At 41.6% G+C, this 24,771-nt stretch overlaps 1 protein-coding gene and 2 long non-coding RNA genes across 4 annotated transcripts; 1 reads left to right on the top strand and 2 right to left on the bottom strand.

Moving 5' to 3' along the window:
* Positions 1-1,445: 1,445 nt before the first annotated feature.
* LOC307022317 lies at positions 1,446-13,820 on the bottom strand. 2 transcript variants are annotated; one of them, XR_013803357.1, is made up of 3 exons: positions 13,521-13,820; positions 12,735-12,814; positions 1,446-4,470 (listed from the first exon to the last, which is right to left on the bottom strand). It is a non-coding gene; the product is annotated as an uncharacterized lncRNA (long non-coding RNA). The 2 variants fall into 2 exon arrangements; XR_013803358.1 differs by having other exon boundaries at positions 1,447-3,824.
* On the top strand, positions 5,663-8,302 carry LOC307022316 (E3 SUMO-protein ligase ZBED1-like). Its single transcript, XM_079655055.1, has 2 exons — positions 5,663-7,093; positions 7,287-8,302. The coding sequence occupies exons 1-2, from the start codon at positions 5,858-5,860 to the stop codon at positions 7,815-7,817; spliced, it is 1,767 nt and encodes a 588-aa protein (XP_079511181.1). The 5' UTR covers positions 5,663-5,857; the 3' UTR covers positions 7,818-8,302.
* LOC307022318 lies at positions 7,870-12,725 on the bottom strand. The gene is made up of 2 exons (XR_013803359.1): positions 11,281-12,725; positions 7,870-11,241 (listed from the first exon to the last, which is right to left on the bottom strand). It is a non-coding gene; the product is annotated as an uncharacterized lncRNA (long non-coding RNA).
* Positions 13,821-24,771: the final 10,951 nt, after the last annotated feature.

The raw sequence follows: 24,771 nt of genomic DNA, 5'->3' as shown, positions 1-24,771 counted from the left end.
CTCTCCAAACAGGCGAAAAAACTATCAGTTTCACCCACTGTCTCTGCCACCTCCCTCCATGCCTGGTTCCTCCGGTTTGTATCCCGGTAAATAGTTCCGGTCGTAAAGAACCGGGTGATTTGCTACCGTAATATCTCGTTTGGAATATGAGGAAATGAACTGCGGTCTGGCTCTCCCAGCTTGCACGCGGTTTGATTGGCTGCGCTTGCACTGGCGGGATTTGCATAAACGGGATTTCATTGGCTGATGCCAAGCATCGAGCATCAAAAGTTGATGTTCAACTTTTGATGCCGATAGATGCTCGTGATGCTTGCAAAGCCATGCCATGCTCCCCACAATGCAGTTCGGCGAAGATTAAAAATCTTCTACGTCACCCCATTCAAGTGAATGGGCGAAGCGTTGAAAGCATTTTTTGATGCCTGTAGTGTAGACGTACCGTAAGCGTGCAAGCGTCTTTGAGTTGTAGAAAAGCGCTAGGCCTATAGGCTATAAATATTATTATTATTAGGCCTATGTGTTGGACATGTGTGGTTGGACTCAGGGGCGGACTGGCCATTGGGAATACTGGGAGTTTCCCCGGTGGGCTGGTGCTGTGTGTGGGCCGGAGGGCCAAAAAAAAAAACTAAAAAAACGTTGCTTACCTAAATCCTACCGGCCCACATTTGTAAGTGTTCCGGCCCAGCCCAGCCCAGTGGGGTGTGGCCCACTGGGCTGGGCTAGGCCGTTTTGATGGGCTACCTTTGTTCTATCTATCAGTTTCAATTTCACACATCAGGCCCGCAGCAGCTGTCACTGCGCAGTGAACGATCAGGAGTGAGTGACTGAGAGACCTAGCTGGCAGTTGGATTACAGATGGATAAACAAGCTCCAAAGCGTAAAGGCGTTTTTTGTATAGTTTGTGTATAAGCTACAGTATTGTAGCGAGCCCTGGGTTAAGAGGGAGGGGCTTGCACAGGGGAGGGGAGGGGGGGGTTGGCAGGGAAACAGGGTTCAGGGGGAGTGGCTGTACGGCTGTAGGAGGAAGTGACGTCTGATTCAGAGGTCGCACGGCTGTGGAGAAGAACGTCTTGCCCGCATTCTGTTACTTAGTTTAGGCTAGTTAGCTAGCAGGTTTATTGTTTTGGGTGCAGTCACTTTTGCCTCCACTTGCTGTTCAAATAAATGTTGAAAGAAAAAGTAAATCTGTTTACAGTTCTGTTTTATATGGGTGTTGAAGAAGAATTGGGAGGGATGAAACCCTCTTTAATGGTCACACATGCAGAGCACACAGCACACACAGTGACATGCATGTGTTCTCTGCATTTAACCCTAGTACCAGGAGTCTAGTACTAGGAGCAGTGGGCAGCTATTGTACAGTGCCCGGGGAGCAATGGGAGTGAGGGGGGAAGGGGGATGTCCGGTGCCTTTTTCAAGGGCACCACGGCAGGGCAGGAGGTGAACTGGGACCTCTCCAAGTAGAAGTCCACACTCCAAATGTAGGTCTGGTCGGGGACTTGAACCGGCGACGCTACGACTTACAGTCCAAGCACCTACTGACTGCCATAGATTTAGTCCCTAATTTTGCTCTCACAGTGCACCAGATTGATGCATTTAACTTCAACATTTAAAAAAAAATATTCCCGGGGGAGCTTGCCCCCGGACCCCCCTAGAGGAGGTGAGGTCCACCCCCTGCCCACACCTCCTGTTAAATTGTCTCACCCACATTGAGGATGCTTCCTACGCCCATGTTTTATTCCATGTGTCAAGTCAGGCAAATTGGGTAAAAATATTATTGCATCAATGATCTGTTAACATTAAAATCACTAAATATATGCTGTTACTATTTTTGCTCTCGGCAACTCAAGGGCTCAGGTAATGTGATTACTATATGAATAATTGTCCAAAATAACATAAAATGCATAGGGTTTTTTGTTAAGTTACATACTTTCGTCGCCGGCCAGCCGATACATGCCGCGCATTAAGTGGGCCTGTCTGTCAATGAATCCCCGGGCCACTTTTTCCCCCCAGTCCGCCCCTGGTTGGACTCTGTCTCACAGGCAGGTTGCAGTGTAACATCGGAGGAGACTGGGCCAATTGTACATTCTCAAACTGCCCCACTTAGAACTAACTAAACAATGCAGAGATTATTTTTATATAATTGTATTCAATAACCGTAAGAAATTAAACAGTATGAAGTGATTTGTAAATAGGAATACAGTTTTGACTTAATGTTTTCATAAATATATTTTTCTCCCAGCTTGTCATGGGACTTATTTTTACCCTCTCAAAGAACCGGAATCGAGAACCGAAAATAACTGGAATCGAAAAGCAGAACCGGAATCGTTAAAATCCAAACGATACCCAACCCTATGTGTGATGCAGTAAAATCTTACCGCTCACTTATGTTACCGGTGTCGTAAAAACCGTGGGAAAATGTAAAATACGATGGCAAAGAAGAAGATTCCAGTGGCCCCAATTTGTGTCCATTCTGGACAAGTGAAAAATGTATTCGGACAAGTAAATCACCAAACTCACTTGTCCATGGACAAGTACTCTCTAAAAACTTTTTCTCACACTGAGTAGTTTGTTGATTACTTTTGATGCAGTAATGCAATTTTTTTATTTCATTTTATTTATTTCTGAGGTATTAAAAAGGTCTTAAAAGTCACTTGTTAATAAAGTATTTAGTCAATCAATCAATGCTCACTCAAGTCATTATTTTGGTCAGTTATTTATTTCATAGACACTAAAGCATGCATGCACAATGTGGCACTGCAATCTTTGTTTGTTCTGTTGTTGCTTATTTAAATTGTTACAATAATTTACGAGAAACCAACCTGTTGAATATTATAAACATCTGCGTCAGACAGCATATGGTTATTGAAATAAATATATATGCAATTACGACATACAAGATGTGCCTTTAATAAATCTCACACTACTAAGGCAGCCGGCGGTTCCACCAGGGGCGTCAATCCCGGAGGGGGGTTCGTCCCCCCCTAGCTTCAGATTGGACCCCCTAAGTCATTTAGAATAATACAAATAAATGTTAAAATAATTCATTTTTTGATAATAAATCAGTAAAATCAGGCAAAAATAAGAATTAAATAACATAACCCTAACCTAACCCTAACACCGAAATAAAGTAACCAAAAACCGAAAAGAAACTAACAAAATCCGCCATTATCCGGCAAATTTTCGCACACAATTTTGGAGCGCACAATTTCGACCGCCACGACAACTCAGAAGGTGCCCTTTTTTTTTCTCTTGAGCACCTGCCCCTATAAATGTCTGTGCACGCCACTGAACCCAAACCTTGTTGTTTTTATTAATTGCATTACCAAATTGGTATCAAATAAACAGTAAGCATTGATAACACAACTTCCAAAGTTACACTAAAATAAAAAGGACTCGGACAATACACAATCCAACATGTTCAACAGAAGAGAATAAGTTATATTGTTTGTACACATGGTATTTTACATATATATTATATTATATATATTTACACTCCTTTTGTCCATTATTCTTACTGAAAATGTTAGATTACACATTCACATCTGACTGAAGATTGGCCCCATTTATTTGTGACATTGCAAACTCTGCGGTACAAGGCACAAGTGATGTGAAGCTCATAAAGCGAGGCAAATAGAAATAATCAGCGGATGGAGTGTAGATGTGGAAATAGGTGCATTCCATCAGCTGGCTGTGTTTTCAAAATGAAAGTAGTTTCTTAGTGTACTGGTCTTAAAATCTCATAGCATCAGCTTTTAATTTTCCTCTTGGATGTTCTTCTTGACCCTCAGAGAAGGAGAACATGTCGTGTCTTTCAGGCATGTCCTTTCCTAACAAAAATTACAGGAAACATAAAACATATTATTGCAGAACAAGTGTGTTATTGATGAAAGCGGTGTGTTTGTGTGTTTAGGGGCTGTAGATATAATTGTTTTGTAATTGTAATGTTTTTTTTTTATTTCAACAGTGAGCTACAAAGACAATCAGATTATGAATGAACAGTATGAAGTTCATCAACATTGAAATATATGTTATCAAAATAATATTTAACTGTTATCAAAACGTAGTGCAACTGTAAAAGCTTGCTCTGTTGTCTCACTGAAAGAATAACTTTTACCACGTTTTTTTAAAGACAATATTGATAATTGTGTGTGTGTGTGTGTGTGTGTGTGTGTGTGTGTGTGTGTGTGTGTGTGTGTGTGTGTGTGTGTGTGTGTGTGTGTGTGTACACACTCATTAGCACACATGAGCTGCGCAGTTCCCCTGATGCCATTGGCCGTCCCGACCCCGCAACATCTGAACCAGGGATTGGAGGACGTCATCCAATCCCCGCCCGTTTCCGGAACATCGTACGGGGGGAGGAGTACAAAGGCTGGGAATGAAGAACATTCTGGAGGCTGGACGATCGATGCTTTTATTGTGAAGGCTGTGCAACAGGAAGTAGTTCTGAGTTGGGAGGCTGAGTGGCAGGAACTCCTGGAAGGGGGAAGTGAAGTCGGAGACGCGTGACAGAAAGCTCAGAGAGAATCGGAAAACTCGGATACATACAGAAACGGTAGCATTGGACTGTTATTTTTGGGCGGATTTGCATAAACTGTACATTGAGTGTTTCATCATGTCAACCAGCTCAGATGGTAGCCAAAGAGACGATATGGAATGGATGATATCCAAAGCTGCGAGGAAGAAAATATCTTTGAAAGAAAGAGATAGTTCAGTAAGAGTTAGAAGTTGGTCGGATTGGTCGGGTGAAGCAGACAAGGCTAATCAAAGCAAAAAATCAAAAATCAGTCAAAGTGTCAGCCAAGCAATGTTGGATAAAGAACTAGAACACGAATGGAAAGTTGTAATAGAATTCAATCAGGATGGTGGGCATTACCACCCGATTAAACTTACCAAAGCAATTGAAAAAGAGATTGGAAAAATTAAATTTGCTAAATTCATGAACAACAAGCGGGTTTTGATACATGCCAATAACAAACAGCAGCAGGAAAAGATTCTGGGAATGAACTCACTGAATGGGGAGAAAATGAAGGCGCATGTACCAGGAGCAATGGCAAAACTGAGAGGAGTAATTTCAGGAGTACCATTGGACATGTCAGTGGAAGATATTAAAAGTGAATTAAAAGGAGGTAAAGTAGTGGAAGTCACAAGGCTTAAAAGCAAACGGGATGGCACTCTCAAAGAAACATTATCCGTTCTCATTCAGTTTGAGAGAACATTACCTAAGGCAGTACAAATGGGATATTTGAACTTCATTGTTAGGGAGTACATTCCCAAACCTCTCAGGTGTTACGCATGTCAACGAATGGGGCACACAGCGCAGCAGTGTAAAGGGCAGCTAAGGTGTGCGAGATGCGGAGGAAAACATGAGTATGGAAAATGTGAAAAGGATGCAAAGGTTAAATGTTGTAACTGCGGAGGAGATCACAGTGCTGCGTTTGGAGGATGTGAAGTGCAGAGAGAGGCCAGAGAGGTGCAGAAATATAGTGGAAGAAATGCTGGAGGAAAGAACACTAGTATGCCTTAATGATGGACATGGCACAAGAGTAGATGTACACAGGGGGAAAGTCTCATGCCTGGATCTGACATTAGTGTCAAACTTTTTGGTTCATACATGCAAATGGTTTGTTTTGAATAGCTCCACTGTAGGACGTGACCATTATCCAGTGCTTACTAGGGATGTTAACGGTTAATCGACTATCGATTAATTGTCGAAAAGAATTTACTCGATTAAATTAAATTAATTGTGACTAATTGAACATTGTAATCTAAGACCGTTTCCCACAGGACGTACTTGAACGTGACCCGAGATTCTCGCGAGACCTGTCACAAACTTGAGGCGGCAAAAAAACTAAAACAAACAATGATGAGGCGGTCAAAACGGAGTGGAGTGTGGGAGCATTTTAGATTAATTAACGATGAAAAAGACGCACAATGCAAACTTTGCGGTGCTACATTTAAATACAACAGCTCTACAAGTTCGTTAAGATACCACCTGAACAACTTGCATGTAACGTTAGCCATTCCGTCGCCTTCACAACCTACAATTGCTGCTGTGCTGGGAAGGCGAGTATGCGACCAAAGAAAAGCAGACGGCATTACTCAGAGAATTTGCGGGATGATTGAAAGAGATATAATGCCAATTAGCACCACCGAGGCCGAGGGATTTCGGGAGCTGATACAATTCATGGAGCCAGGATATAACATCCCTTCGCGAGCGACCGTGACTTCCAACTTGGAAGCACGCTACGAAATTAAGAAGGCTAAGCTAAAAACATGTTTGTCCGCGGCTAATGTGGCTCTGACGACGGATTGTTGGACAGCACTGACTACAGAAAGCTACATCACGATTACTTGCCACTATATTGAAAACGACTGGCAGGTAAAGTCGGCAGTCCTTCTTACGGAGAGCTTATCCGAGAGACATACAGCTGATAATTTAGCTGCCAAACTGAACCAGGCTGTGGAGTCATGGGGACTCACCGGCCGTGTAGTAGCCTGTGTGCACGACAACGCTCGGAACATTGTTTCAGCAAACAACCCCGCACGAGTCAGTTGGAAATCAGTGTGTTGCTTTGCTCATACTTTAAATCTGGCCGTCAATGACGGATTCGCTGCTGCTGGTGTCAACCGAGTAATTGGAGCTGCTGGCAGGCTGGTCAAGCACTTCAATCACAGCACACCAGCAACGAAAGCGCTAGAAGCAAAACAAAGACAAATGCAGCTACCAGCTCATCGGCTCATTCAGTCCTGTAAGACCAGGTGGAACTCTGTACATGCGATGTTTGGCAGACTCGTAGAACAGCGATGGGCCGTGTGTGCTGTGCTAACAGACCGCTCAGAGACCAAGCTTTCAGATGCGAGGACGCTGGAATTGAGAGACGACTTCTGGCAGCTTATGGAGGACATAGCGCCAGCACTAGAGGCTCTCCAATGTGCAACTACTGTAATGTCAGCAGAGACGGAGGTATCCATATCCAACACGTACCCCATCACATTTAGTCTGATTAACACGCATCTGAAGATGGCAAATGGAGACAGCAACAGAGTGGCGGAATTCAAATCTAAAGTGCGCACTTCGTTGGGGGAACGGATGAAGGTAAGCTATGGCCATTAATTAATTAAACTCTTCGATCACATTTGAGCTATATAACAGATTATGGGGTGAATCACTTATCACCAACACATTGTCACAGTGTAAACTGCGTTTTTATGCAGTTGTACCCTTGTCATGTCAAACCTTATTAAATAAAACTCTAATGCTAGCTTTCTCCTTTATTTAATTTTAACAGGTTGAGTCTGAAGACCTCACATCAACAACACCAATGATAGCAACGATGCTGGACCCACGGCATAAGCACCTGGGATTTCTAAGCCCAGCAAGCAGGATCTCAGCTAATACCAAACTGCTTGAACTGGCTATGGAACATGTGGACTCCACATCAACAAATGAAGCCACCACTGGAGATGATGTGCCAGTCCAGGGAGCTACACTTCAGAGACACACTTCTGCTATGACTCTTCTACTGGGTGAAAACTATACCACCAGCAGCAACGATGACATTAAAGAGGAAGTGGACATGTTTCTGAAGGATGCCTCACCACTCCTTGATTCCAGTCCCACAGAATGGTGGAAAGTCAATGAAGGAAGATTTCCGAGGCTGGCAAATGTGGCACGACGATATCTGTGCATACCGGGCACGTCTGTCCCATCAGAACGTGTATTCTCAGCAGCTGGCCTGACTGTAAACAGGCTGCGCACACGACTTACTCCTGACCACGTTAATATGCTTATTTTCTTGAACAAAAATAGAGGGGTCTAGGTCAGGAGCCTATTCAAAACACATTGAGACAGGAATGTTTTTGTTTCAGGAGAGGTAGCCTATATCTTCATTTGAGTGTTCTAAGGGTCGCCCTCTAATGTTACTGTCACCTTCCTCAGGGATGATTTAAGTTGTGTTCAGAATATATTTGAAGTTTCCAGGGCTAGTTATCTTACTGTTACCTTTCTCAGACCAAAGGGGATTATAAATGCTGCTGCTAATGTTTCAAGTTTTACATATGTAGTTAACCAGATTATAATTTGTAGGCTTAATATTGTGTAGGCTAGGCCTACCCATATTGTTTAGATTTCTATTTAAAATTAATTTTATTTTGCTTAATGTTTCACATGCGACAGGTGAGCCAGTGCACAATTATTTTTTTATGTATTTGAATTTTCTGTGCTTAATTTATTTTGTTAAACTACATAAATGCCATTATCTGCACATTATCCTAACTGGTACAATAAAACATCAATTGTGCAATATAGCATGCATTTTTATTCAGTAAATAAGCAATATTTACATTACATTACATTACATTGCATTTAGCTGACGCTTTTATCCAAAGCGACTTACAATAAGTGCATTCGACCAGGAAGATACAACCTTTAAGAAAACAGAATCATATAAGTCCATCAGGTTTCATAGAGCCAAACATTTCAAGTGCTACTCAACTGGCATTTAGAAAGCCAGCCCTTTATTAGTATATAAGTGCTTTGTTAGTAATTCTATCGCTATTTAGCTTTTTATGTTAAAGACACTATCGATACAGTGAGAAATTTACATTCTCAGGAAAAAAGCCGTTTATATCAGTTAATCGTTAATCGATCGATAAGGTCAATCAACTAATGATTAATGAATTAATCGATAATTTGCATCCCTAGTGCTTACTAAAATGAATACTAATGTATATATGCAGGAAGGAGGTGTAATAACCAGGTGGTGCTTTGCTAAAGCTGATTGGGGGAAATTTAGGATATGGTGTGAGGAGTCGGTACACCTGATAACATCAGAGGGAAGCATAGAGGTCATTACAAGCCAAATAACGCAACATATACTGAATGCAGCAGAGAACAGTATACCCAAAACAACAATCAAGGGTAGGAAGAAAGTGGTGCCATGGTAGAATGAGGAATGCAGCAGGGCTATTAAAGAGCGAAATAATGCATTTAGAGAATTAAAGAAAAACATGACGCAAAATAATGTTATAGAGTTTCAAAGGAAAAGGGCATCTGCTCGAAGGGCAATAAAATATACAAAAAAGAGAACATGGAGAGAATTTTGTTCTACCATTGGCAGAGGAGTTAAATTAGGTGATGTCTGGTCCATGTTTAAGCGGATGAGTGGGAAAAGGAAATCCATTAAAATTCCAGCCTTGGTGGATGGGGAGAGGCTGGCAGTGACAGATAAAGAGAAGGCAGATATGTTAGGAAGGACACTTGCAGCAGTACATAGTGGGGAGCATCTCAGTGATATTCACAGGCAGCAAAAACAGCAGTTACTAGCAGAGAATGAAAACGTGAAGGAGAAGAGACAGGATAATAGGTTGGCTCTGGATGTGGAATTTACAATGTCAGAACTCAAAATAGCCTTACAAGGTACAGGATATACAGCCCCAGGACAAGATCAGCTATGCTATGCTATGTTTAGACAATTACCTATGGAAACTATGAAAATGGTGTTGAGTCTTTTCAATAAAATCTGGAGAGAAGGAGATATGCCAAGTGTGTGGAAAACAGCAATCGTGCTACCATTCAATAAGCCAGGGAAAGATACAGCTAACCCTAGTAACTACAGACCAATAGCTCTTACATCACACCTATTTAAATGGTTGGAAAAGATCATTGTCCGTAGGCTCTCACATGTACTGGAACAGAAAGGGCTGCTGAGTAGTTTTCAGAGCGGATTTCGTAAAGGGCGTTCCACAATAGATGTGCTAGTAAGAGTGAGTAACGATGTGGAAAAAACATTGAAAATGAAAGAGATAATGGCAATAGTGTACTTTGACATTGAAAAGGCGTATGACTCTATGTGGAGGGATGGGTTACTGATCAAATTGGGTAGAATGGGTATTGGAGGGAGAATGTACAATTGGGTAAGGGCCTTTTTAACAGACAGGACATTTAGAGGAAAGGTTGGAGCAGATATTTCCAACTATTTTGAAATAGAAAATGGTATTCCCCAAGGGAGTGCAGTCAGTCCAATATTATTTAACATCATGATTAATGATATATTTACATGCTTAGACACATGCATACAATCGGCTCTGTACGCAGATGATGGGGCTATTTGGATGAGGGAAAGAAATGCCCCATAAGTAATGGAGAATATAGCTAGAGCGATTACAAAAGTGGAGAGGTGGTCATATAACTGGGGATTCAAAATGTCAGAAAGCAAGTCATGCTACATGGTATTTACAAACAAACGCAAGATTGATGGCCAACAGCTAACACTATATGAGCGTCCAATGACAAAGGTGAATGAGTTCAAATACCTAGGACTGTGGTTTGATAGCAAATACACATGGAAAATGCATATTAATCAAGTGGAAACAAAATGCAAAAAAGTATTACATTTATTGCGAGCTGTAGCTGGATGCAACTGGGGCGCAGATAAACAAGCATTAATAGACATTTACAGATCAATTATGAGGTCCACAATAGACTATGGTTGTATAATATATGGAGCAGCAGCAAAAACATCGCTTTTAAAAATTGATAGAATACAATATAAAGCATTGCGGCTGTGTATTGGAGCAATAAAGTCATCTCCTATTAATGCAGTTCTGATAGAAGCAGGAGAGACACCTCATGAGATCAGAAGAGAGAAACTTGCTCTGTCATACTGGGTCAGACTACAAGGTAGTGGAGAAGAAAATATTCCAAACAGAATATTACAGGATTGCTGGGAATATGCAAAATTCCAGGGACGTGGGTTTGGCTGGACGAGTAAGGAAAGAACGAGGGCATATGGAGTGGAGAATATCACGTTTGCCAAAGCAACCCCATTTAGCAGTGTTCCCCCATGGCTGTTCCCAGAAGCTAAAATAGATATGAGTATTGTAGAAAGGAAAAAAGAGTGGCAAATAAATGAAGTGGGAATTAAAACAAGTATGTATCTGAACGAAAAGTACTACAATTACCTACAAATTTATACAGATGGCTCTAAGAACAAGGAAGAGCATGTTGGAGTTGGCATATACATCCCAGACTTTAAAATATCTATTTTAAAAAGAACATCTGATCAATTATCAGTGTATACAGCAGAAATGCTTGCTGTAATAATAGGATTGCAGTGGGTTGAAGAGGTCAGACCAGATAGGGTGGTTATATGTACAGATTCATTGTCCATATTACAAAGCATACAATCAACAACAACTACTAGAGAAGACATTCTCATAGAACTGAATCATAGCCTGTTAAGACTGCACAGAACTGCATAGATCTTCAGTTCTGCTGGGTGCCTGCACATGAGGGGGTGAAAGGGAACGAGTGTGCTGATAGATCAGCAAAAACTACACTACAAAAGCAAATAACATTACCAGTTCAACTTGGTAAAGGAGAAAGAAAAGCAGTCATTAAGAAGAAAGGGATGGAGATATGGCAGAAAAGGTGGGAGAAAGACCAGAAAGGCAAGGACTATCACAAAGTACAAAAGACAATTACAATTAATATTCATAAAGAAAGAAACAGAAGGGAGGAAATCATGATGGCTAGACTCCGAATAAATCACACGGCTTTGAACAGTACGCTGTATATCATGGGGAAAAGTGACAGTAACAAGTGTGGGAACTGTGCAGTAAAAGAAGATGTAAAACATATATTGTTACATTGTGACATCTATAAAGCGGAAAGAGAACAATTAAAGGCTAAAGTCTTAGAGGCAGAGAGGGAGTGGAGTGTGGTTGGTGTTTTGGGAACAAAAGGAGAGGGAGTAAAAGCTACCAGAAAGGCACTGTTTAAATTCTTGACTGAAACTGGGGTAGGAAAAATAATTTAACATTAGGTCAGGAAAGAACATAGATTTGTTTTGTTTTGTTTTTTGTTTTGTTTTATTTATTTAATGGTTTTATTGATTTTTATTTTTATTTTTTGATTAGAACATAGGTTAATGAGTTGGAATGATGTGATGATGCATACTCATGTACAGTAGGTGGCGGTATGCACCTTTTAAATTGTTTGCAATCCGCCAAAAGCAAGAGAAGAAGAAGAACAACATTCTGGAGGCTCTGTGTTGGGAGACAGACGCCTCGTGATACCTTACTCGTGTGTTTATGCTATTAGCTCCCCTGTAACTAGTAGACTGCTTAGCAGAGTGCTAAGTAGTGTGTTGTGCCTCGTGTTGTGTTGTGTTTATAATTGTGAGCTTAGACCCAGGTGATTAGCACCTGTTGATCAGCTGTTAGATTTGTGTAACGTATTAGCTTAGACCCAGGTGATTAGCACCTGTTGACCAGCTGTACAGTAGCTGTGTGTGTGCAGCCTTCCTCATTTCCATTTGTGCCACGTGTAACGTGAGGTTTTGTTTGGAACTCTCTTTTGGAGTCCCCTTTTGTTGATGGTTAGACCATCCGTTTGGTTCATTTTAGGTTGTTTGCCTGTCTTTTTGTTGCCACCTGCTGTAATAAAGCCACTTATAATTTGTACCAATTCTACTCTGGTCGTGTTGTTCCCTTTGGTACCCCTAGCCCAATAGGGAACGTAACAACCTTAAATTAGAAAGCTGACAAAATCACATTGCTTGTTAACATCTAAATGTAACTTTTTGCATGGAAAACACCCTCAACTTAACTGATGTGTAGGTGATCTAGTATTGTTTAATGTAATGTATATCAGTGTATTAAAGTCAATACTTCATTCATTTAAACCAATATCTTTCTTGATTCTTTGTACAGTATGAAAAATAGAGTCTTTATACCTGTGCTGAAGTTCACTGCTGTGAGGAGTCCAGTTCTGTCTCTCACTCTCTGGTCCAGCCTGTCTGCATCACCTGGACAGCTTAAACAAACAGATATATGTAAAGTACCATGTGTACAAACAATATAACTGATTCCCTTCTGTTGAACATGTTGGATTGTGTATTGTCCGAGTCAGGGTCCTTTTTATTTTACTGTAACTTTGGAAGTTGTGTTACCAATGCTTACTGTTTATTTGATACCCATTTGGTAATGCAATTAATAAAAACAACAAGGTTTGGGTTCGTTCTTCAGATGACTGTGACGTTAACGTGTAAGCTCAATAATGAACTCCAGATCAACCAACCATATTTTAATATCTAAGTAATCATCTTGAAATATGATATTAATAATTGTAATATACACACATCTTATTGTGAGGTTGATTTCACATACACTATTTCGACATTAGCTTGTCTACATACTTGAACACAGCCAATTTAAATTAACCTTAGCGATGCATACAGTTCCTACCTACATAATAAAATATCTCTCTAAGTTACAAGGATGACCTTATTTTATCAACCTCAAACAGAAGCCGTTTGTTGTACAGTATTATCCCACTTAACGCTTAACACTTGTCTATTTCGTTTTAAACTTTATATAGTCTATGATTTTAACTTGGAGGCTACTATTAGCATCGTTAGCACCGATGTAGCTACCACTCGCTTACACACTAACCCAGGCCATACATTACGTAGCTGATTAAAATCATTAACACATAAATAAAGTACTCAAATTTCACTTACCGCATTAATGCACCGTCTGATTTAACCGCAGAGCGAGTCACAATAGTCCGATATATAAGCATGAAGAACAAACAACCACGGCCGGATCAAGTTGTGTTCCCTGGATAAACTGAGCAGGCAGAGTCCCTGTAGCTAGCTTCACGGGGCAGCTAGCAGAGAGACAAGAAGCTAGCAGCAGCAGTCATTGAACGGAGCTGTCACTCAATGTGACCACGCCCTGATTTATGCATAACTTTAAGACTGAATATTAATTAAACAGATGAGTTGAGAAAAAGTTCACTCCAGGATCCATAGACAGGTAGGGGGAATCTAACTATACTGAGAATAAAATGTTTTGAAACCACAATGTAAACATGTTTATTTGTGCTGTAAAGTTGGGCATTTTAACATTGGGGTCTATGGAAATTGCTCCCTTCTGCAGACTGCTCCTATTGGCCATTAGATGAACTGCAGTTTGAGGCACTTCCTGATTCGCATCCCGGAAGTGGCCAAGAGTTTGCCGCTTGGTTGCATCCTTTTTTCCGGGGTAGCAGTTCTGTTCTGTTAATCATAGCGTCAGAGTATTAACTATTTTAACATATTATATCTTATATTATTAATATATATATAGATATATATATATCGTGCGGCCCGTCTACACTACAGGCATCAACAAATCTTGAAGCTGGGCGTGTCTGAAGCTTGCCAATTTTTTGCGAGCAATGCGACCAACAACCAATCACATGAATCTCCCGCCCCCGACATACAAAGCAATAGCAATGTTAAAACGAAGTAAACTGGATATAAACTCTCCAAACAGGCGAAAAACCTACCAGTTTAACCCACTGTCTCTGCCACCTTCCTCCATGCCTGGTTCCTCCAGTTTGTATCCCGGTAAATAGTTCTGGTCGTGAAGAACCGGGTGATTTGCTACCGTAATATCTCGTTTGGAATATGAGGAAATGAACTGCGGTCTGGCTCTCCCAGCTTGCACGCGGTTTGATTGGCTAGTGCAGTTCAGCGAAGATTAAAAATCTTCTACGTCACCCCATTCAAGTGAATGGGCGAAGCGTTGAAAGCATTTTTCGATGCCTGTAGTGTAGACGGGCCGGCCCGTCTACACTACAGGCATGAAAAAATCTTGGAGCTGGGCGTGTCTGAAGCTTGGCGATTTTTTGCGAGCAACCAATCACATGAATCTCCCGCCCCCGACATACAAAGCAATAGCAATGTTAAAACGAAGTAAACTGGATATAAACTCTCCAAACAGGCGAAAAAACGATCAGTTTCACCCACTGTCTCTGCCACCTCCCTCCATGCCTGGTTCCTCCGGTTTGTATCCCGGTAAATAGTTCCGGTCGTAAAGAACCGGGTGATTTGCTACCGTAATATCTCGTTTGGAATATGAGGAAATTAACTGCGGTCTGGCTCTCCCAGCTTGCACGCGGTTTGATTGGCTAGTGCAGTTCAGCGAAGATTAAAAATCTTCTACGTCACCCCATTCAAGTGAATGGGCGAAGCGTTGAAAGCATTTTCGATGCCTGTAGTGTAGACGGGCCGGCCCGTCTACACTACAGGCATGAAAAAATCTTGGAGCTGGGCGTGTCTGAAGCTTGGCGATTTTTTGCGAGCAACCAATCACATGAATCTCCCGCCCCCGACATACAAAGCAATAGCAATGTTAAAACGAAGTAAACTGGATATAAACTCTCCAAACAGGCGAAAAAACGATCAGTTTCACCCACTGTCTCTGCCACCTCCCTCCATGCCTGGTTCCTCCGGTTTGTATCCCGGTAAATAGTTCCGGTCGTAAAGAACCGGGTGATTTGCTACCGTAATATCTCGTTTGGAATATGAGGAAATGAACTGCGGTCTGGCTCGCCCAGCTTGCACGCGGTTTGATTGGCTGCGTTTGCACTGGCGGGATTTGCATAAACGGGATTTCATTGGCTGATGCCAAGCATCGAGCCTCAAAAGTTGAACATTGTTCAACTTTTGATGCCGATAGATGCTCGTGATGCTTGCAAAGCCATGCCATGCTCCCCACAATGCAGTTCGGCGAAGATTAAAAATCTTCTACGTCACCCCATTCAAGTGAATGGGCGAAGCGTTGAAAGCATTTTTTGATGCCTGTAGTGTAGACGTACCGTAGCCTCTGCCTCTTGTTGCCACTGTACAAGACTGGCCTTGCGCTCCTCACAAACCATTTCTCCTGAACCATTGTAGGCAATGATTCCTTTTGCAAAGTTAATGGTTTGTTGCGTGCAGGTGGGCAGTACAGCAATGATTGCAAATGCTGACATTCATAAGGCAGCATACCTCATCTTCGGGCAAAGTCAGCATTGAGTTCACATAGATGAACCTCGCACATGACATATTTTTAATGACGTGTATTGGTGTTGCTGGGCCTGAAAATGTCTTCTCCACTGCAAACACACCATTGTGTTCATCAATACACTGGCTTTGCAGATGTCTTTCCTTGGAGACAGTTTCAAAATATGTTGTGTGCTTGCGACGCACATGTGTTTTATAATTCTTCTTGTTTAATTTTAGATTGCAGTGTGGATACTTTACAGTTTTTTTAGGCCTATGTCGCTTTTCAGGAGCAGGATGACGGGAAGCAACTAGCAGGTGAGATGGTGGGGTGAGCCGGGCAGGTGCTGGAGTGAGCAGGTGAGATGGTGGAGGGAGCTGGGCAGGTGCTGCAGTGAGCAGGTGAGATGGTGGAGGGAGCTGGGCAGGTGCTGCAGTGAGCAGGTGAGATGGTGGGGGGAGCTGGGCGGCCCTACAGTCACAGCTTTTGGCTCATGTGAATAGACATGCCGTAAAAACTGGCCCCTATTAATTATGGTCTGTGAGCAATAAAGACAATGAAAATGGCTTGCTGTTCTGCAGCTTAAGCCACACTTAACAATTGTGAACTCTGAAAACAAGAAACAATAGTAAAGTCAATAAGCTTGAAGACATTAAGCTCTCATTGTAAATAATGTGAAAATACAGACAGCACTAAAAAGAGCAATTTATTATACGTCTGTACCTCACAGAAGAATGGCTTTTGGCATGGTATTCCAGCTGAAGCCTCTGACCCTGGTATTGGCAGAACGGGCAGTGATAACTGCCAGAATTACAAATATACACTTTTGGGCTCACGTCATGGTGTAAGTGTGTGATGTGTTTCTGGTCAAAGAAAATAAACACAAACAAAATGGTTAGGCAATAGGCAAGAATAAAATAAGCTGCATATACATTTATTTTGTAATAATCGAATTGAAATATAGTTTATGCATAGTTTTTTCAGGACTTTGCTTATACAGCAATCCTACTATTGCATAGTAGAGTTATTAGTATTTCTCAAGTAGTGCAAAAATAATATAAAGACTTTCCTAAAGTTTTCAGGACTTTGCTTATACAGCAAACCTACTATTTTGAAGCAACACAAATGTAGTTGGATACACATTGGATATTAACCTATGGATTAACTACATCATCGTTGTTATCGTGTTAAGGCCATTGAAGACCAGTTTAGACCAGACAAAGGTAAGCCATGTTAGCGTTGTGGGCTACCTAGCGCCACTTGTTTTGATGTACGTCTTTGTTGATAACGTTGCGAGTTTGTATCTTTCAGTGTTGAGGTGGGCACCGTTAGATTTTGTGTCTTTACGATCATAAACGATGTGTTGGATGTGCAGCTAGGATAAGTAATAAGGGAGCTAGGAGTGATTTTCGGTGCAGTAATAGATTAGCATTTTTCGCTCTGGGCTAATTCAGAGGCTCACTGTTAGCATTGTGTGTTTTTTTGGTTTTTTAAATGTTGAATGGATATAAAATTGGCTGACGCTTCCGTCGAAGCTTCAAAAGTTGAACCACGCGAGCAACGCGAGCAACGCTCCCCACAATGCAGTTCGGCGAAGCGTGACGTCACCCCATTCAAAGTGAATGGGCAGAAGCGTTGAAGCTTCAACGCACGCCGCTGTGTGGACGGGCCGTTAGTGGAGGAAAACAGTTATGATATCACTCACACGACTCTGGGATTTGTTGTCTTTCTAGTTGCGTATCTTTCATAGTCTTATATTTCAACAGTATAACGACAAACTGTGACTTTTTTGACATGGAAATTATTTTTTAAGATTGACAAACATCATATGTGGAATTCATGGCACAATTCAAACGGGATCGAAAGATAAGTTTTCTCTCTTCATTTACTTCAATGCATAATATTTCCGAAATAAGATCCCATGGACCGGAAGTAGATGGGCGTGACTTCGCCACTCTGTTTGGAGTGGGCTGGAGCAGGCGGGAGTTGAACTCTGACGTCACTGTCGAGCCGTTAGTGGCCGACTCCGCCTACTAAAGGCCCAGATACACCGGCCAGTCACCTGAGAAGTCGCCGACGCCGACACCGACTGTTGCGTCGCCGGACTCTCCTGCGTATTTGCCGACTTCGCGCACTGGAACACACCGCAAATCCGAGCCGAGCACGTATGAACTGCTCATGCGTGAGTTGCAATAACTCTCCTTACCAGCAGGCGGCGGTATTGTGTATTCATCATTCAAAAGAGGCAACAACCGGAAAACAGAGAAGAAGAACAGACGGGCCGGTGTATCTGGGCCTTAAAGGCCCGAAATCGTCAGTAAATGGGCCTTTAGGGCTTCTCGGCAAGTCTGCAGAATCCTATGGGTGACGTCACGGACCCTACGTCCATTCATATACAGTCTATGGGTCGAATACAATCCTGCTGTCATTAAAAGTCATCAACATCTTACAGTGAGTCAATGATCATAACCACTTGTGTTCTTTTAGTCCAAGCCTTCTGTTAGCATTGGCTGCAAATTCTTCTATCGTTAATTTTTACAGTTTATCAGGGGAGAGCGCGAACGCAGTCCCCCACTACCACAAATTATGCAGTCGAGATTCCTACATTTGAGGGATTCGTACAGGTCAGCGCAACCGTCAGTGCAATGGCCGCGCCTCGCCGTAGGGGATCCACCTTAGTGATCATGGAGACCCCCCTGCCAGGTAAGTATGAGTTGTATCAGGGTGAGATGGGATATAGTTTCACAGACAAACCATCCTAACTCATGGTGTCAAAAACGTAAATGTATTCTATGAAGGCGAAATACATAATTTATCTAAAAAAACCTGACTTTAATATAAAGGGCACACTTGTGTAGGGCTCACCATTATTATTTGAGTTTTGCCTGATGTTTTCAATAATATCTTGTCTAAATGTCCAAGTTCTCTGAAGGGAAACTTAAGGAGAGTCAGTTATATCATTATAATGATACTTATGTTTCCAACCAGAGTTGTATTATATTGACTTAGTTATCTCATTATATTGACTTAGTTATCTCATTATATTGACTTAGTTATCTCATTACATTGATTTAATATCTCAAATCAGGCTTCCTTCAGTAGACACACATTTAGGTGGCGCAGCGTATGTTTCAGAGAGATGTGGGATAGGCTTGATGTGTTATTGAGCTCAACCTTGTCTTCTGAGAAGGTAACAGTAAAAACGGTGCCTACGTCCAGTGGAGCCACGAGGGGTAGAGCGCTTCCTTTTTGTTTTGTTGTCTTTCATTTGAGCCACCGTGCCACATTAGACTTCCTCCATTCATGTAACGCAGTAAACAGAGTCAAAGTGACCCCCTAAAACATGCAGGCCTAAAGGATATATACATAAAGATACACTATGGTCCACTCGGATAGTTTGCCATCTCCGTTCTCCACGAAATATCTTCAAAAAATGAGCTGATGTAGTTTAGCCAATTGTTTGCAAGTGTTTTGATCGAACAGGAACATTTGCACTGTTGTAGATATTTGATAGTGTGTGTGACGTATGCAAAAGGAAACAGGCCATCTTCAATAGCCATAATGTCCATTATCACCCACCTCATTAAACTTCGTGGAGTCCGCCCTCTAAAAAGAAATTGCACTATATATTTGATTCCACATTTAGTTTTATGACATTTTTAAACTGAGGCACAGTACAGTGTATGTAAATTAGGAAGTTTGTATATAGAGAATTAATGATTGTAACTGTATGATGGTCTGTAGGGCATTATACTGAAACACATTGCTTACCTCAAGACTTGAGACAAATCTCTCTTTTCTCTCTCCTGACGTTTGTTTGGCCTCTCAGTCAGACTCTTTCTTTTTTTTACGTTTCCTTGTACCAAGGCCTTCTCTCATACCATTTGGATATGTTATATATTGTATAATCTACACCTGAAGCACTATGGTATAGCAAACTAACACAAAAGCTGGTCAATGATATGTGTAATCTATTTAAAGACACATTTATAGACACTATATAGGCCCACACGTGCTCATCTGCAGATGATAAAATCCTTTTTTAAATGATCTATAATTGGCTGATGTTTGAAATAAAGCTGGGTTTCTTGTGGCTTCAGTGATAGTACAGTATACATTTTGCTGTGTTTAAGTGTTTGATGTCCGGAAAACACTCAGAAACAATCCAGTGGGTACAGCTACAGTCACAAACAAATAAATATGACTGTAAAGATATAAGTTTGATTAGGAGTCATAATACAGTGTATGCTTTGACCTTGGTAGATATTCAGTATCCAAACAAGGCCTGATTTATCCTCTCATATTACCAAAATGTATAAGTCAATATAATGAGATATTAAGTCAATAAAGTCAATATAATGAGATATTAAGTCAATATAATGAGATAACTAAGTCATTATAATGAGATATTAAGTCAATATAATGAGATAGTAAGTCAATATAATGAGATAACTAAGTCATTATAATGACTTACAGGATTTTTTATTTTTTTTTTCCTGCGGTGCAAACAGGCTACCATATATATCCATGTGCTGTTCTATGAACAACTGAGACGTAGTTAGATGATAACAGCAGGATTCTCTTTATGTAAATGTGTTTTATCAAAATGAATGTGAGGATTTATAAGTAATATTGTCACAGATACTTCCTCTGCTTGTTATTACATAGTTGCACACAAGTAAATCAGGTCGAATTAATTCCTGCTGCCATTAAAAGTAATCAACTTCTTACAGTGAGTCAATGACCATAACAACTTGGGTTCTTTAAGTGGAAGCCTTCTGTTTGCGTTGGCTACAAGATCTTCAATCTTTAATTTTTACATTTTATCAGGCGAGAGCGCGAACGCAGTCCCCCACTACCACAAATTAAGCAGTCGAGTTTCCTACATTTGAGGAATTCGTGCAGGTCAGCGCAGCCGTCAGTGCAATGGCCGCGCCTCGCCGTAAGGGATCCACCTTAATGATCACTGTGATATCCTGCCAGGTAAGTATGAGTTGTTCCGAGTCGAGATGGGAAACCGATTCACAGACAAACCATGCTAGCTGATGGTGCCAAAAACGTAAATGTCGTCTATCAAAGCGAAATACGTCAGTTATTTAAAAAAACCTGGCTTTAATATAAAAGACACACTTGTTAGGGCTGACCATTATTATTTGAGTTTTGCCTGATGTTTTCAATAATATCTTGTCTAAATGTCCAAGTTCTCTGACGGTTCCATCCGATTGGAAGTCTACAGCCGTACTGTTCAATGGAGTTTGGAGGCGGGACTCCGACTGTAGACATTTGGCAAATCAGAAGGCTTAACTGTCTACAGTCTGTACTCGCATGTGATTGGAAGTCTATAGTCGTACTGTCCAATGGAGTGTTTGGAGTGGGCGGGCTGTCCGAGCGTAGAGAAACAGCGAGAAGCCCCTCACTGCAGTGCGCAGTACCACACGCCCCTCCTTCTCAACCTCAAGATCGCCCCTCCTTCTCAACCTTTGAGACACGTGACGGGACGGCCCCTCCTTCTCAACCTTTGAGGCACGTGACGAGCTTCAATGATGACGCGTTGCATCCTGTTTCCGGGGTAGCAATTCTCTTCCCTCCCTTCAATCTAACCCTTCCCTTCCCCCCATCCTAACCCTAACCACTCCCTACCTTTTTACCTAATCCTAATCTTCCTTCCTCCCTCCCAAACCTAAACCCCAAAACCTCTCCTACTGTAAGAAATTAAAATCAATGTTGATATGACGTAATTTAAATTAAATACAGGGTTTTAATATAAAGCAGCTTTATTCTCAAAAAAACAGAAGTTCACACTAACTACTAATTTAAGACTTTTATTCTGAAAATTCTTCGTTTCCGGTTAGCATTAGCATGTGGCTAACGTGGGATTAACACTTATTTATTGACGCTGAAATAACGTTTATCAGGGAATGTTTAAATAACCACAGACATCAGAATTATATATATATTAATAATATAAGATATAATATGTTACTTTTGTGACTGGGTAAGTACACAACACGGGAGTCGGGACGTCACGTGCCTCAAAGGTTGAGAAGGAGGGGCGTCCTGTCACGTGTCTCAAAGGTTGAGAAGGAGGGGCGTCCCGTCACGTGCTCAAAGGTTGAGAAGGAGGGGCGATCTTGAGGTTGAGAAGGAGGGGCCTGTGGTACTGCGCACTGCAGTGAGGGGTACTACGAAACAGCGGCTCTCCCATATGGGCTCAGAACAGTCTCATAATACACACATGCACACAGAAGGATTCACACTTGTATTTCCGGATCCACACTTGTGTTTTTCAATGCACACACAAATGTGTTCCGTTTCATATACATGTAAATAAAATCCAAATACAGAAAAAAGTTTTACATAATAGTATTTTTGATCCACACATATTTGTTTTCCGTTTAAAACCTCTGAACCTGCAAATACAAACCGCTTTCCGCGCACGGATCGCTGTGCATTCGTGTGTGGGTTTTTTGAGACTCCCCTGACGGTCAGCCGATTCGTACTTGTAATTTTTTCTATCGATAGCCAATCAGATGTCTCCTCAATTCTAAGCCAATCACATGAGCGCGCCCCCACAACGGTAGATTTCTTGCGTTCATGACGTAGCGCTTCATGTACGCATTTTGCGCAGTCCGGAGCTGACAGGTCCATGGAGCCTGTCTGCAGGCGCTAGTCTCAGGACACCTCCACTCTCAGTACATTGCCACTTTCCGAACAGGAAATGCGCGCAAATACAAGCCTTTATATTATTAAGGTACAGCGCCACTTTCCGAACCATTGATGAATGCTTGTGTTCACTAACACGGCAGGCAAAACCGTTTTAAATGTGTGTTTCCTGTATGTCGAATACAGCTGCTTTATTTATGTCTGTATGGAGTTGTTGTGGGTGTGGAGGGAGCAGCTACAGGTTAGCTTAGCCTAATCTATCAGTGCACTACGAAGCCAGTGCTAGACAGTGAACTGTCAACGGGGGGGAGCCCCGCCGGTCAGTATATCGGCCGATATTCACTTTTAGTAGTTTGATCGGTGCTCTCTATAAAGGCCAATCAGGAGAGCTGGATCTGATCGATATGGACATAAACGCGAGTGAAGTATAACCGGACGCGAGAGAGAGATCAGATCAGCTGTTGAGTCTGACGGAGACACGCAGCTCTGCATGATCACCTGAAGCTCGGCCCTCTGTTTAGCGAGCTGACCGGACAGCGCAAAATGCGTATATGCAGTGTCATGAATGCAAGAAATCTACCCTTGTGGGGGCGCGCTCATGTGATTGGCTTAGAATGAAGGAGACATCTGATTGACTATAGATAGAAAAAATTACAAGTACGAATCGGCTAACCGTCAGGGGAGTCTTGTGTGTGCATTGAATAACACAACTGTGGAACCGGAAATACAAGTGCGGATCATGAAATACAAGTGTGAATCCTTCTGTGTGCATGTGTGTATTATGAGACTGTTCTGAGCCCATACTCCCAAGACTGTGACCATACTGTCATGTGTACATTGTATTAACAAGACATAATGAGCTATTTTTCTTCGGGAATTTGTGTGCAATGTGTCTTTTATTACTACCTAACACTAGTATTCATTTGTATGTTTTTCGCTGTCAACTGAGTTTTTACCCCACCACTTCGTCGCTCGTTTGCTTGTGTATCATTCACAGATTATTCAGTGACGGACAGTTTATATCCATAATATGCTGTTCTATTGACAACAGAGAGGTAGTTACGCTCATAATACCCATGGTGACATAATAAGAACCATATTACCCCTCCTGTACCCGTGCCCGCTAGTGACACGATGGAATTAAAAGAGCTCAGAACCTCACTTACATAGAGGTTGGGACATGTCATAAGTATAAATAGATACAAGCATAAATAAATGTAGGAATAAAAACATGAATAAATACAGGAATAAATATGTTCCAGTGTGTTCAGGGGGATTCAGCGTGTGTGCTGTGGCTCAGCTGGAGAGCAGTTGAGTCACGACCGTAGGGTCCCTGGTTCAACGACTCGTCAATACGTCTTTTTTGTTGTTTATAAAAGCTACAGCTAAATGAGATAATGTAGTTAATACATGTATTCTTTGACATGGTTTAGCCTTTCTCAGGCTACAACATGGTTAAGTTTATGAATATTACTAAGGAATACAAATCCCTCTTTGCAATGTTTACCAGCCTCCTTAGGCTTTTCAATCACAATCAACTGGAATAAAAACAATATTGTTAACATGAACATATGATTTTATGTTCGTTGTTTAGAGTTATTCTAAGGCTGTACTCATTGGGAACTCGGTATGAGATAGAGCACTGTTGAGATGTCCAATCTCCCTGTTTTATACATTTTGACCAACAGGGAGTTTTTGTGTGGAAAAGCTTCAAAGCTTCATAAGGCTTCATCTCGCCATCACTACTTCCTCTGCTTGTTATTACATAGTTGCACACAAGTTAGGTCGAATACATTCCTGCTGCCATTACAAGTCATTAGCATAAGTCATTGAACAAAAATTACTTGGGCTCCTTCAGTGCGCGATGGCTGCAAGTTCTTCAATCGTTAATTTTTACATTTTATCAGGGGAGAGCGCGAACGCAGTCCCCCACTACCACAAATTATGCAGTCGAGATTCCTACATTTGAGGGATTCGTACAGGTCAGCGCAGCCGTCAGTGCAATGGTCGCGCCTCGCCGTAGGGGATCCACCTTAGTGATCATGGAGACCCCCCTGCCAGGTAAGTATGAGTTGTTCCGGGGTGAGATGCGAAACCCATTCACAGACAAACCATGCTAACTGATGGTGTAACAACAGAAATGTCTTGAATCAAGGGGAAATAAAGAATTGATAAAACCCTGTCTTTAATATAGAGGACGCCCTTGTGTATGAAGGCTGGACATTATTTTTTGAGTTTTGCCTGAGATTAATTGGGCAATACCCCATCATGCAATGCGGGTCTTCCATCAAACGA

Source organism: Notothenia rossii (genome assembly GCF_949606895.1).
Source record: "Notothenia rossii genome assembly, chromosome: 10".
Classification (NCBI taxonomy): domain Eukaryota; kingdom Metazoa; phylum Chordata; class Actinopteri; order Perciformes; family Nototheniidae; genus Notothenia; species Notothenia rossii.
This window is presented reverse-complemented; position numbering and strand designations above follow the sequence as displayed.

Bases quoted from the DNA above. Each gene is read 5' to 3' on its own strand.
- LOC307022316 (XM_079655055.1), top strand. From the start codon at position 5,858: ATGATGAGGCGGTCAAAACGGAGTGGAGTGTGGGAGCATTTTAGATTA. The intron at 7,094-7,286 runs GTAAGCTATGGC...TAATTTTAACAG, and splicing joins CGTTGGGGGAACGGATGAAG to GTTGAGTCTGAAGACCTCAC.